Genomic DNA, 15,342 nt, shown 5'->3' on the forward strand with positions numbered 1-15,342 from the left:
AAATGTCCCTCAGGGTCCGGGCGGGGGCGGCTGAAATGTCTCCCTCTTGATCTTGCGGCAGGTCACACGCAGTTTGCCCCCTCTCAGTCCGAGTCAGTTCGGTTGGTCCCGGTTCTGTCTCTAATTTCACTACAACTCCCACATCTATGGCTATCTGAGGGGGCGTGGCCTGGAGCGTCACTGATGCTTATATAGGCTGCAGCTGTGGCAGCGGGCTCGCGCTGCTGAGACAGGCAGAGCACCGAGGACCAGTGGCGCGCGCTCACAGACTCCCACTCAGCCCCACACACACATACACACTCCCCAAACAAAGAGAAGCACGCGAGGCAGCACAGTATCACACCCTTTCAGCCGCGAGCTCAGTCACTGGCAGAACCGCCCCCCACCCCTCAGGCTCTCACAGAACCGGCCCGGTCATCCACACCAAACATGACGACTAACGGCGCGTCTAACGGAACCAGCGACATGCTGCAGATCCAGTTCGGCCTCATCAACTGCGGGAACAAATACCTGACGGCGGAGACCTTCGGCTTCAAAATCAATGCCTCCGCCACGAGCATGAAGAAGAAGCAGATCTGGACTCTGGAGCAGAGCGGCGACGACTCCAGCGGGAACGTGTTCCTCCTCAAGTCCCATCTGGGCCGGTACATCGCCGCCGACAAGGACGGCAACGTCACCGGAGACAGCGAGACCCCAAGCCCCGAGTGTCGGTTCATCATCACCGCCCATGATGACGGTCGCTGGTCCCTGCAGTCCGAACCGCACGGCCGCTACCTGGGTGGCACCGAGGATCGGATCATCTGCTTCGCCCAGACCGCCTCTGTGGCGGAGAAATGGAGCGTGCACATCGCCATGCATCCGCAGGTGAACATCTTCAGCATGACGCGCAAGCGGTACGCGCACCTGAGCGACAAGGTGGACGAGATCGCCATCGACCGGGACGTCCCGTGGGGGGTGGACTCCATGATCACGCTGGTGTTCCGCGAGCAGCGCTACCACCTGCAGACCTCCGACAACCGCTTCCTCAGGAATGACGGCGCGCTGGTTGCCACCACGGACAAGAGCACAGGATACACGCTGGAGTTCCGCTCCGGTAAGGTGGCCTTCAGGGACTGTAGCGGCAGGTACCTGGCTCCCTCCGGGCCCTCCGGGACCATGAAGTCCGGCAAGAGCGCGCGCGTGGGCAAGGACGAGCTGTTCGTGCTGGAGCAGAGTCACCCGCAGGTCGTGCTCACCGCGGCCAACGAGAGGAACGTCTCCACCCGGCAAGGTGGGTCAAAGTGTTTCATCCCTTGGTGGAGTGAGGGTTAAAGTGATGGAATGTCTCCCCCGCAACACACACACACACACGCAGGCAGGACAGTGATGGTCTATATATTCACACACAACAGGCCTTCATGCTGAACAATGGCTTGTTTTCCCAGAGTCCATCAAACTGAAGGCCTATCACATGTGGGTCACAGAGGCTCATCATCACAGGATGATGTCTGCTCCAACCCCTCTGCACTCATGTAAGCATAAGAGCTGCCAACTTAGTAACACCCACATGACCTGATGTCTTCCTAATGAGTTTTACAGGGGTCAAACTGTCCTCAGCCCTGTTAACACACGCAGTTCCATGTGCACTCGTGCCAGCATTCAAATGTAAAATAGCCTTAAACTGTCAAGAGCCTGAACTGGCATAGGGCAGAACAACTGCATGGTTAAAGGAAAGAAAGGGGGACAGTGGAGGCCACAAAACGGCAAAACTATTGACACCACTACATCAACTGAGAACAAACACTGGTCATTTAAAATGGGAGACATGAGCCATCACCACTGACACCAATGTAGCATTGAACAGAAACTGAGTCATCTTAATTTTAATCACAGGCCCAGATGAACTTGCAGTCCAAAGCTAAAACCACTTTCTTCCTGTAGCTCTATAATCACATGGTTGCAAAACTGAGGTTTGGGCCCTTTGCGGGTTTGAAAGCAGTTGAGATCTTCAGACAGATTCAGGCCTCTTCTTGTTTTTATTTATTTACATTTTTTGTGTGCCAATAATTAGTTGTAGCCCTCTCCAGCCCTCTCTGTGATTATTTTTACCCTTTTGTTATATCGTGTGTTGATTCCATCCATGCTTGGTTTTCAGCTGTTCAAGTGGGCAGAGATACAAGCTTGTCCCTCCTGCCTTCTTCCTTCCTTTCTATCCCCATCCCTGCTTAAATTTTCCGCTTCCTCCCTGCCTCTTCCTTTCACCTCCTCTCATTGTTCATCCCTTCTTCTTTTCAATATTTCTCACCATTTCCTTATGTCTTCCTCTCCCCCACTCTCCCTTTAGTCACTCAGCCTCCTCCCCCACTGCTCCCTGCAATGCTGGCCTTCATACTTGGCTGCCGAGTATGAGGTCATTACCAGTGGCATTCCTCATGCTGAGCAATTAATAGGTGTCCAAATGAAAGGCTGTAATTTTCTAAAACTCCTTGAATTTTTCCATGAAAGATACTGAAGTGAATTAAAATTAAAGTCTGAGTGTACGTGAATCAAAGTTATAAGACTATGGCACTGCGCCATGTTGGATGATACGGCGATCACTCCATACCCCAGTACAGTTTGCTTTGTTTAGCTTTTAGCTGCTATATTTTTCTGTCCTTCCCCTCTCAAAGTGCTGCTCAGTCTTTCACACAAAATGGAGGACAGTTTTAAGGTGGATGTTGCATTAAAAACATTCATGGCATGGAAACATTTTTGAAAAACTGGCAGTTTTAAACAAATACATTAGGATTACATTAAATGGCATCTGTATGAGAGCACAAATTAAATGTTCCAAATCTCTGCATAGCAAAGACGCATTGCTGCCGGTTCAATGTTTTCTTAATGAGGTTATGGCTTTATATCACAGAAGGCTGTATAATGCTGAATACAGTTAAAGCAGCTTCTCACTCACCCAAACTTGAGTATTAAACACAATCATGCATAGAGTACATTAATGCATTTAGCATTTACCTCTGTACAACCAAAGTCCCGTTAGGTGTTCTAGCATCTTAAATGGAATAATTAGTTTCTGCCTTATGCAGCTACTTTCCATCATGTTACCTGAATTCAACTAATGTTAAATGTCATAAGTGAAAGTGCTTAATTTTATAATAAGAGCCACTCTAGTGTTCTGTGTCAACATGTAGGGTCGGAGGTGAAGCTGCATGGATCTCTTAAGCAGGAAAGGTGTTGGTGTTGTGTATTAATCTGTAGGACCACTGGCCATCATGTTACTGATGAAAGGTTTTTGTTTTTTTTTTTTCTGGTAAAGAAACTAAATTGAGCACTGTTTACATTGAGTCTCCACACCAATCAGCATCTATTTGACATTTGAACATGTAGAATAAACATCTCTCCCTTGGAACCATTTGCTGAGATGATTTGTCTTAAATTCAATATTTACACACATGTTCACAAGCTTGTGATCTTGTCCATTTTGTTGGAATAGAGCTGACTCTGAGCTTGTTATTGACCCAACTGTAGATCAAAAAAATCAAGACGGCACTTCCTATTACTCTGCTGTTGTGAGCATGACATGAAAACGATAGACCCACTTGTACAAATGCTGCTAGTGGGGGTGACTGCGAGTGTTTTGGTCTCAATGTCATTATAAAAAGTCACTTCTGGTTACAGTAATTCAGCGACATTTAGATTGACTCACTGCTGGCCATAGTACTATCTAAGTCTTATATTGCAGATTTTAACCACACGAATCAGACAAGTAAATCAAATTGCACCTCGTTGTTGTTGAGTTGCAATTTTGTATGGGTAACAAAGTTGCCTCATCTGAGCAACAGAGCTCCTGTTACTGCTCTAATCACTTTCTCAAGGTCTGTAGAGTAGTTTGGATGCTCTCATTTGGGATGATGACCCCCATGGTCCTCCCTGCACTGTCTGCCTAACCCCCAGCTCAAATCTGACCATAATGAGGTCTAAATCTTCTGAAGAAGATCCACTAACAACTAGATTATTGTGATGTGGATTAAACGTTGAGTGGAATTAAATTGATTCCAGATGTTTTTGAACCTGACAGATGCTTGTAGCGTCTCTCTGCAAGGGGTATTTGCCTGGGAAGACATGAGCCAAGATGGCGGTTGAAGTCGGCTGGCTTCCATTAGCAGCCTGAAGGAAGGCTTTTGACGTGTGCAAGCTCAAATGGGTCAGTCTGAAAGCTGTGCTGCCCAAAGAAAATGCCTGATTGTGTGCCTCCATTTAATTTTTGATTACATTTGTTTACTTAGATGCATTGAATGCAGTTAAGGTGTTTTGCAATTTATTTTCTCATACTACTCTTGCTTGAAGTAAAAATTTGCCTTTTTTACTGTGCCTTCATAATGATTTGCTCATTTTTTCTTCATGTTTATTTTAGAGATGCAAAATAATTTTCTGGGTTGGTTTGACTGTACTTTTTTTTTTTTTTTTTTTTTTTTTTTAATTCTGGTGGTGGTTGCAGCTATGGTTTTGTGTATCCTCATCTCAACAATGGGGCTGGGTTATAAAATATGACCTGAAAAGATGGGGTCATTGCCGGAACTCAGGAAAAAAAAAAGACAGATAACTGGCCTCTATTCATGTAGGTTAAACTGGCCTACTTTGATGTTAATATTGAAAACAAGACAACAGTACCTCTAATGTTAAAAGCTCTTTACATTTTGTTTCAAGGAAATCACTCAATCATTAATTTTTGAGCACTGACTTTGATGTTGCCAAAAACCTTTAGCTTTGCACTGTCATTTGTTGTTTCAGCAACATCTGTTTTTATTCCTTCTGAACATTTCTGATTCCTGAACATTAACTGAAAGAGCTCCTCCAGGGAGTTTAGTCGCGCCCCCCCCCCCCCCCCCCCCCCCCCATTGTACCAAGTTTCTTGGAGTGGGATACTGTGACATGATGGCCAATTTGTTGAATTTCATTAAAGTTAATATATACTTAATGTTTGAAATGTATCAGTTTATCATTTCCTAAGTCACCAGAGATGAGTTTAATCTTCCATCTGACAAATTAGATAAACATCAGGGCAATCCTTCTGTTTCTTACTAATTGACCTGATGTTGCAGCTTGTTTCTGCTCAAAAGATCCACACTCTTCATCCCTGTTTACTGACAGACTGTTAAATGTCCTCTCACATGAACTAAGATACTATTATCAGTCTGTTTGCCTGGAGCAAGTGGCCCATTATGTGGCCTGTTCTGCCCCTAAACTGTGGAAGTGTGAATGAAGACTGGCTGTCAGTTTGTCCTCAGCCTAATGGATGAGAGCCCATCACATCCTGTTGGCTCCTGCTGTGACCACAACGTGCTGACTGCTCTTCTTAGCTGATGCTGCCCTGGGACAATGGCTGTAGGGACTCCATGGCAAGGTACATGTTATGGAGATGTGAATAGGTGTTCTTTTCTGTAGCTTATTTGTTTAAGTGGAATGTGATTCTTGTTGGGACCAGGTTGTGTTTGTCGGAAAGTTACTCAGGTTATTTTCAGACATTTCTGTTAGCATCTAACAATATGGCAATGAGCCCTTCAGTGTTCACTAGTTCTGGCTTCTCGCCTCTGACTAAGCCTCTGGTTTTTATTAAAAATGAGATTTATCAGACTTGGTTTAAAGGCACAAAGCTTCCTGAAAGTTAAAACATGACCAAGCTTCACAAAAATGTTCTAAATGCCAATCAACTCTGAAAATAAACATTTATATTTCATTTTAAATGTAAACATTTCTAATTTAAGAGAATTAATTCTACTTTCATATCTGTCCTTTCAGTGTAAAGCTACAGCCAGTTAGCTGCGCTTAGAACAAAGACTGGAAATGGATGGGAATGCTGCATGCTCTCCCTCTGTAACAGCATTAACTAGGGTTTTACTTGGGCTTATGTGCTGCACTGCTTCTTGGCTATTAAGACAGACTGCTGTAGGTAATTCTGTCAAGAGGGTCATTAGCAAAAGTGGTGTAACGGAAAAACCTCTAAAATCCACAATATATTGTTCCTACATTAGGATTTTTTTTTTTTTTTTTTTTTTGTGTCGTTAAAGACAAGCTTTACTTGGATTAGTCACCTTTTTAAGGCTGACCTTGTTACCTTTACACAGAACCAGGCCAGCTGTTTCCCCTGTTTTCAGTCTTTATGCTAAACTAACAAGCATTATATTTAGCATATGGAATTAGAATATTGCGTGTGGAAATATTGGATTGTAATTGGTTTAACTCAAACTGTGCCTCTGGTTGTGGTTGGCTTTTTTTTTTTTTTTTTTTTGCGTCTAAAAAAAAAAAAAGGTTGAAAATTTGTCATGTCAAATCAGAATTACAGTCTAGTTGTACATCTTATGTTGGACACAAAGGTAGACAAAATGTGGCTCCATGTTGTGGCTGGCCATGATTCAGCCCTGACACCCTTTTCTGTGTCCTTCAACCCCCACCCGCCCCCACTGGCAGGAAATGAGACGCACAACTGCAACCTGTGTGTCTGTCCCTGCAGGACTCACCAAAATGAAAAAGTAGAAGCAAAGCTATCACTTCAGGCATCTCTGGTATTGTCTACTGGTTTTGACAGCATCCATGCTTATGGTTCTGATGTTTGTGTCTTCAGTGTGCAATTGTATGTTGATGTACGAGATGAGCTGCTTCACGCTGGCTATAAGGAGCTGCTCCTCTTTGTCTACTTTATTATAGGTTAGGCTTTAGCTGGTCTCCGGTGCGTCATTCTGCTCTGGGTGTGTCTCCACATTAATGCCCTTTGACTCCCAGTTTGACTGTACTTCAACTGATTTTGGTGACACATTAAGCACAAAAATGGGCTTTGAATCAGTTAACAAAACATGTGGGTCATCCCGAGGCTCAGTGCTGTATCTGACCTAATTTTTAAGTTTCTGGTTTTGTATTTGGTTGTTGTCTAGTTTGTGCATGCTGTAACAGTGGTGGTGTTTCAGCCAGGACAGTGCTTGGCTGGTAGTCTTGCGTGTGTGTGTGTGTTTGGATCTGAACAAAGGCCAATGATCTGGCTCCCTGTTTGTGCTCCAGCTGGTCGCCTCCTCAGTCAGTCCTGCTGAACAATAGGGGCCACACACACAAACAGACACACATTGCATTTGATAGAATTGCGTGTGTTCACAGCAGGCCTCTGGTGCTGGCTCACAGTGAGTGAGGCCAACAATCTGTGCCTGCCGCTGTCAGGCTGAATGTGGTGGGCGAGGTGGGCAAAAAGATTGAGGGGTTGCAGGGACAGCTCTGCATGTGTGGTCACTTTTGGTGTGGCTTACTGATGTGTGCCTGATGCTGCGTTTACAGACCCTCTTCCTAAGTTTGAAGTTCAGTCCCTGAGCTTCCAAGACTGAGGCAACCAGATGTATCTGGATATAAAATAAACTCACACAGAACGTCATCCCAAACCCAACATCCAGCCTTGGCCTCTCTCTGAGTCACAGCTGGAGGGCCACAGGCCTTGGGACAAGTGTTTTGTCTTGTCACGCTTGTATATTTACTTTGTCTTTGTACCCACCACTGTTCTGTCCTTGTGATCACTCGTGACCAGTTTCAAGGTGTATGTGTGGGAAGATCAGACACTAACACTCTACAGTGACAGAAGAGCAGAGCAACGAGCCAAATAATGTCTCATTCCCTCCAAAACGTTCAGGTTTGTAAATATCATTCACAAGCATAAAAACCCCCTTTGACAGCACCTGAGTATCTCACTTGCATTAATTCAAATTTCTCTGGAATAATTTACTCAAACCATCTCGAACTGAAGTGACCAGTGTTGCACAGCTTACAGTGCAGCCTGAAAAGTGGGTTAATTTCCTGGTGTCTTTTCATATAGTAAAATTTATTACCTTTTGTATTTTATATTATAAACACAGAAAATGTTTTTGCTTTGTAGTTCCTTCATAACACTGAGCTCCACTATATGACGCTCTCTCCTATATTCAGCATTCTTAAAATTTTAGATGTAGTATTTATATTATACAGCATGTATTTAGTTGGATGTACTATTGAGGAAAAACAAGTATTTAGACTTTGACAGATGGAACTCAGCACCTCAGTTTTTTTTTTTTTTTATGTTTTTTTTGAATTAATGGATTAGAAACTGCGCTTTTATGCAGCCTTGGCTATTGTAAAACTGAGAAAAATCATAAAATTGAAGAATAATCTGAATCATACTAAATTGCTCTTGGTCTTTTCAGAATCTGTATATTTTAGTCCCAGATTGACTTTACTGGCAACACTGGGCCCTTCATGCCGTTGTTGTCTGGAATAGATTAAATGCCATAGATTCTCTTGGATTTAGTTGCTTTTTGGAATGGGCCCATTCACATTGTAGGTGAGTCAGTAACTCCTCCTGGGTAGAAGCCTCCAGCAGATGTTTGTTCTCCCTCCGCAGTAATAAATGGTGTTAACTGTGCTACTGTACTGACTGTGTGTTGGCTGAAGTGGAGGCAGTGAGGATTAGAGGACAGTTCAGCGACGTAAGTGATGAAGTGATGATGCAGTCGAGCTCTGACCCTCCTCTCCCCTTGGGTTTTTTTTTTTCCCCTCCTCTATGTTCTTTTAAACTGTTGCAGCCACTTAAATTTTATCTTTGACCCACCCCAACCCCCAACATGTGGTTCCCATTACGGTCAGTTATATTTTTCCCCTGAATCATTTGTGTGTGTGTCTTTAAGAGCCTGTGCACTCGTACATTTCCTCACATATTTCTGCAGAAACTCAATCCGTCCGCAGAGGCCAGAGTTCCCAAGATGACTTTAGCGGGCACTCAACAGGAGAGGAGAAATGTGTTTTTTTTTTTTTTTTTTTTGGAAGCACAAATTTCCTGAGTGACTAACACCTTATACAATGCTTTTAATGGCAGCATGGGCTTCTTTAGTCTACATGCAGTTTGATATTAACCAAGTGTTTGACTTTAGTTGGTCACAGTGTTCAGCCTGTAATGGGATTAAAATTAATTAAATTAAAGTGTAGGCACTAGGTTTGGACAAGGCAGAGGAATGTTTAATAATGACAAAGTACAGTAATGCTCATTCTGCTGCAGCAATAAAAATACAAGAAATTAAACTGGAAATATTATACAAGTTAACCTGGAGAAGTGTTGAATTAAGGTAGTGGGAATACAATGATTATTATTTTAGGCTTTTCCATCTATATCTTCAGTGTGACCAGTGGAGTCAGTGAGGCTGGAAGAGAGCAAGAAACATGGAAAATGGGGGAGGGGGGAGGGTGTCACAGATGAAAATGGAGAAGGATAGAGAGCATGAGTTGGTTTGTTTCCTCAAACACATCTTTCTTTCGCACCATCTGCCTCTCTTACACTGTGTCTGTCAACTTTTCAGCCACTATGTATCTGCAAAGCTAAAGACAACATTCAGCTGTACTGTAAGTGTCAATTAGAAAATGAAATGCAAGATGGTGTCAATGACTGCTGTCTTTAGCTTCAGTCATCACTGCCAACCATTATGTCTAGTTTTTCTGCTTTCTGTGGCCATCCACCATGACGACTAATCCTTTGAACTCTACTGTGGTATGTCTGGGCGTGCGTGTGTGTGTGACCCCTATTAATCCAAACTGTCTTAGGTTGCTCATTTAGTGTGTCTCATCCCAACTAGAAGATGCATGTGGGCATTTTCCTGCAACTGCGTTTTTCATGGTCATCTTCTGTGGCCATTTAAATTAACCACTGCTCTACAACTACCTCACCTCACCCAGGTATGGATCTGTCAGCCAATCAGGATGAGGAGAGTGACCAGGAAGTGTTCCAGGTGGAGATTTGCCGTGAAAACAGGAAGTGTGCGTTTCGAACTGCTGCAGGGAAATACTGGACCCTCACTGCTAATGGCGGTCTGCAGTGCACCGCCTCCACCAAGTAAGAGAGAGAGAGAGAGAGAGGGGGGGGGGGGTGTGATTTGATACTGTTCTGCAATTTGAGCTGTAGCATGACTTAGAAATTGAGTGGAGTGTGATTAATTTCGTTGTGGCAGATAAAGTGCATTTGTGTGAAATCTCAACCTGTGAAGAATAAATCAAACCTTTGGCCCTGTGTTCCTGGATCACTTATTTGAGAGGCTGGTGACAGTTAGCATACGCTGGTCATCATTGTGTTGCAATTGCCTAATACTCGTTTTCTGTATTTGTGCAGGAATTTTCTTTCTTTCTTTTTTTTTTTTTTTTTTTTTTTTTTTTTTTTTTAAATTTTGGTTTGTTTATTCACTTTTTGTGTGTAACAAGTTGGATGCCTACAACTACTACAACTACTTCAAACTGTAGTGGTGTGATACAGAGCACAGCAATAACTTGTTCTACTGTAAGGTTGTAAGAACTATGTTAACATGGTAGCCGACAACCCTCTAAGATAAGGAGCTGAAAGGGTCATCGACACTAGACAGCGCTTTGCAGGATGTTCACCAAATTCCTTCTTCACATTCTCGAGCTTTGACCCAGTTCCCTCCTCACAGATTAAACCACAAAAATGTTATTAAAAAGTCTTGTCATGTGGTTGTAGGAAAACATTGTGGAGAATGTTTCAGAGCTTCTCTCATGGAAAGTAACAAAGAAAAGACTTAGTTTAGATCCATCAAGATTGAAGCTAGGCTAGAAAATAAAACGCCTTGCTGCCACTACGGCTACTTCATTCAAATTAATCAAAGACTACAAGTCTATCCCTTTACCCCGAGCCTGCATATCCAGTTACCCAACAGGGACTTAAGCCCTCGATAAAATAGCAGGGTTTAGTTCTCAGAGCAACAGGAGATCTAAATGTGAATATGTTTACACTCATTCAAGGGTGCGACTGGATGCTTAGTTGCCATGTAAGTTTAATTGTCCTTACTGCTCATGCCTTCACTTTCTCTATCCGCAGGTCAGCTAATTGCTACTTTGACACTGAGTGGCGTGGGAAGAGGCTGACTCTCCGGGCTGCTAATGGGAAATATGTCGCAGCCAAAAAAAATGGCCAGCTAGCAGCCACCATGGACTCTGCAGGTCTGTGCGATTAGTTGATTTGGCCATTCAGACAGTGACAGCGGGCTAAGAGATTTACTTTTCACCATGACAGGCAGGAATTTCAGAACAGTTACTGATTAAGTCATGTCTGTTTCAGTTGTTTCTGGCCTTCAAAGGCTTCAGCACTTCTGAGGGCTTGTTTCGTAACAACCAAGCGTAGCTGTCTTCTCCATAGGGATTTAGCTTTGTAGGAATCTTGTTTTCATTGAGTGTGTATTTAAATCTGGTCATGGCAACTGTATACGTGTTGAGAAAACCTGAGTCGAGTTACTGAGGAGCCTGCCACCACAAAATGTCACAACAGACATGGTTTTTGCTAACTGTGCAAAAGATGAGAATTTTGCCAGCAAAAATCAAACCACATGCCATGATGCATTTTGAAACAGCATTAAAAACCTTCAGATTTCTTTATTTATTTTTTCAGGATTCCTTTTAACCTCTGCCCTTTTCATTGTAACATGTTGGTTATGTCCTTTTTTTATTTAGTTTTTTTTTTTTTAAAGATGCACACGTAAATAACCAAAATCCACAAGTTGCTCTTGTTTCGATGTTCATCCTTTATCTGCCCCCAGGTGAGACTGAGGAGTTCATCATGAAACTGATTAACCGCCCAATCATCGTGCTGCGTGGGGAGCATGGCTTCATTGGCTGCAGGAAGGTGACAGGCACACTGGACTCCAACCGCTCCTCTTATGACTACTTCACTCTGGAGTTCAGAGATGGCGCCTACAGTCTGCAAGGTCAGTTTCTGTCTCCGTTCTCTCTGGAGAGGACGCGCTCACTGAAATGACCAGCCATAGACCAGCTCCACTACAGTGTACTGAGGGTGGAGGGGCCTCCAGCAGGCTTACAAAGGATTAAATCATGTATTCTTTCAGGGATTCTCATTATGGATTTACTCATTAATCATGTGTTGGTGTCAAAAGGGAATTTCATATGGTTAATTTCACAGTTCTTGCATTATACAATTCAAGCCAAATTTAAGCTAAATCTTTTGTTCCTTCCTCCATTTTCACACCCTTCCCCCACCTTCTCCACATGCAAAACCTCAATTACACTCATTCTTTCCTCCCTGTAATCTGTTTCCCCTCCTCCTCATCCCTCTGCAGACTCCACAGGTAAATACTGGATGGTTGGAAATGAGCAGTCTGTGGTGAGCAGCAGTGACACGCCTGTCGACTTCCTCTTTGAATTCTGTGACTACAACAAGTTGGCAGTTCGCCACGCTGCAGATGGCAAGTACCTGCGTGGTGACCACGCTGGCGTGCTGAAGGCCAACGCTGACGACCTGGAGACCGCCACACTCTGGGAGTACTGAAGGAAGCTGGGGAAACCACAGCAATGGGGTTGTGGTCTCCCACTGCTGTAATGCTGGTGAACGAGTGATGTATGGCGACACAGCATGGCAGCACTAAATGTCCACATGTCTACCTATCCACCCCGCCCCCATGCCCCCCCGCCCCCAATCCTCATGTTAGTTCCTGTACTTTGACTTTATTTGTTGATAAACTGCACAGAGAGAACAGGATGGGTAGAAGGTGGGAGACTTCTCTCTCTGCATCTCCTGCCTCCCTTTCCTTTATCCTTCCTCCCTCCCTCCCTTTCCCAGCTCTGCAGCGCCAACCTATCTGTTGCCATAGTTACCATGGGGCTGTGCACTTTCACTTTTTCTGCTCCAATCTGGTTTGCTGCTCGACCTGTCACTCACTCTCTGTTGCCTTGCGATTGGGCCACCCCTCCCCCCCAGAGTAGAGCAGAGCCACATTTACAGAGCCCCCCCACCTGTCTCTATTGTCTGTGTGAGCAGCGTATGCTGGCAGTATTTATGGCATCACCTCTGGTCTGATAGAACCGTTTCTACCTGATCTAATCTCCCAAAACAGACTCGCTCCTGGGTTCAATCTGCTCCAGATGCCTCCTGGTAGCTGGATGTGCACACACTGGGTGCGTGTGCGTGGGTTGTGCAGATTAGGCCATGTGGATACTGATTTTTCTGTCAGACCAGGCTGAGTATGTTTATTTCCATGAGCAGGCCTTGATGCCTATGTGTGATATAACTGGAGTGGATCTTATGATTATAAAGATATCAAACATGATACAACTGATGGGTGTAAACCCCACCCTCCCCCATCTCTACTGTAAGAGATTGAAATGTAAACCAGCTTCCCTGTGTGTTGTTTTCCGGGTGGCAGGGAGTCCATCTCCTGGCCTAAACAGGATGTAGAAAGTTCAAACACTTGCCCACCTTTTTCTCCTGCACAAGAAAGCCTATTGTCCTGAGAACAGTATAACAGAAAATGAATAGAATAAATATGGTGCAGTCACATATGTTTACTGCACTCATGTCTTACGGGGGGAAGAAGAAGAAGGGAAAAAAAACAAAAAAACACATACACTTGCTGACACAGTTGGATTTGTTTTGTTTTGTTTTTTTCTATGTCCAAGGCACAGACATTATCATGGGAAGGAGTAGGTAGCCATAGCAACAAGAGTTAAAATGATTTCTAGATCCTTTTTGAAAAGCTGCTTTTTGAATCCCTCAATCAAACTTAAACCTCAGCCTTTATCTCAGACCAAAAATTTGATACTGGATTAATAAACTGTCATCTCACACACAACCAACACAACTGGAACCTGGTGCTAATAACTAACAACCCATAATAGAAGAAATGTTACTACCTGTAGACCTTCTCACACTGTGTGGACCAGCAGACAGGCCTGTGAGTGTCCTTTGCATTTAGATCCTTCTTTGTGCAGTTGTCACCATGAGATTTGACCAAACTTTGTTTTTGTTGGATGTTTTAGGTTTCTGGCTCGTCAGTGAAGTTGGGAAGGGATGAGTTAAAAAGAAAACAAAGATGCTGACCCTGAATTTGTCGTCTATTTAACTGAGTTGTCTGTTATTGCAGTTGTGTAGCACATTGCTGCCATGGACTCTGCCCTTTGATTCTCAACCTTCCTGCTTTCCTCATAACGCATTAAGCAGCGGTGGTTTACGTTTGATTTTTCAGATTACCTTGGCATGTGGCCCTGAACTATTGGGCTTATCCATCCATCATCATAATCATCATTCCTGTGTGGAAAACCAATCATTGCAGCCAACACTAAAACAAGTCTGTCTAACTTCTCTTCTGAAGCTTTGACTGACTGTCTCTTGCAGGAAGGGCTGAGAATCTCAAACAAAAATGAGAAACCAGCATCTCCAAGGTAACCGAGACCAAGTCTTAGACAAACGGATGTGGAAGGGTAAACATGTGGTAATGACTGTGCCTTACTTTTGAGTTTTTGGGCAGTAAGAGAATAAGATTGGGGTTAAAAAAAAGAATGAAGTCCACATCTTTGCTTTGTATAACTGGAAATTCCTTTTGTATTATTTTGTATTTTTTTTTTTTTTTTTTCAATACTGTGGAATTGATCTCTTGTGCCATTGGTTCACCTGAAATCCAACAACCAATAAAACTGGGATTTGGAATGCTATGTGTCTGTCATTTATTCACTTAAATCCAGATTTATTTATTTTTTTTAATGATTAGGTGCTTTGGACCATTTGTCATTGAAGAATTTGTTTTTAAAAAAAATTTCTAATATTGTACACGGGATTGTTTTAACACTGAGCCAGTTATGTTTGCATTTATATTTTGTATTTCTACATTGTATGTTTTAACATGGCCTTGGATGGAATGCCACTACATGCCGCTAGTAAGTTAATTATAGCCACACATGCTAATCTTAGCAGCATAATTTCCTGATGCCATGGTTCTGACATAGTTTTGGCTTTAAAGAATCTGAGCACAAAGAAACCTGGACTATCCAAACCATGCAGAATATCATTACCTTACCTTACATCACCTACTGCAGCTCCATGCACATGGTTAAGGTTGCTGAGCTAAAGCTGGATATTTTAGTCAACAGTTAGAACACTGTTTATTTATTTTGAAGTCAACATGTTATTCAGGAGACTTTAATGTTCACTTCAATCTGACATAAAGCTCAGTCTAAAAGTATTGGGCACCTGAATCTCTGTTCCCACAAACCTGCTCTGGGAGTTTGTTTTTGCTTGGTTTGGTACCTTCAAAACGCTGGTATGTCCTGCACCGTTGTGTAAACCGTTGCTCATTTCATATAATCATAGTCCTTCATGTGAGTTTCTGACCTCATCAGCTCCAGTTGCTGTCCCACTTAAACTTACATATGTAGTAACGCACACTTTTTCCTGTCTCCTGAATGGAGCCTTTGTGTTGAAAAAGCTATGTCAGTGCAGGAAAAGGGTACTGGAAGGGCAACCCCCCCTCCAGAAGATTCACACACACGAACACCATTCAGGGTGGTAATGTAATGATAGAG

General features: G+C 43.3%; 1 protein-coding gene across 1 annotated transcript; it reads left to right on the forward strand.

The window, feature by feature from the left end:
* The first annotated feature begins 237 nt into the window (after window positions 1-237).
* fscn1a (fascin actin-bundling protein 1a) lies at window positions 238-14,463 on the forward strand. The gene is made up of 5 exons (XM_029508185.1): window positions 238-1,270; window positions 9,706-9,862; window positions 10,856-10,977; window positions 11,571-11,738; window positions 12,108-14,463. The coding sequence occupies exons 1-5, from the start codon at window positions 430-432 to the stop codon at window positions 12,314-12,316; spliced, it is 1,497 nt and encodes a 498-aa protein (XP_029364045.1). The 5' UTR covers window positions 238-429; the 3' UTR covers window positions 12,317-14,463.
* The last annotated feature ends 879 nt before the right edge of the window (window positions 14,464-15,342 follow it).

Source organism: Echeneis naucrates, chromosome 8 (genome assembly GCF_900963305.1).
Source record: "Echeneis naucrates chromosome 8, fEcheNa1.1, whole genome shotgun sequence".
Taxonomy (NCBI): domain Eukaryota; kingdom Metazoa; phylum Chordata; class Actinopteri; order Carangiformes; family Echeneidae; genus Echeneis; species Echeneis naucrates.

Excerpts from the sequence above, each read along its gene's own strand:
- fscn1a (XM_029508185.1), top strand. The coding sequence starts at position 430 with ATGACGACTAACGGCGCGTCTAACGGAACCAGCGACATGCTGCAGATC. Across the intron at positions 9,863-10,855 it reads CAGTGCACCGCCTCCACCAA|GTCAGCTAATTGCTACTTTG; the intron begins GTAAGAGAGAGA and ends CTCTATCCGCAG. Across the intron at positions 10,978-11,570 it reads AGCCACCATGGACTCTGCAG|GTGAGACTGAGGAGTTCATC; the intron begins GTCTGTGCGATT and ends ATCTGCCCCCAG.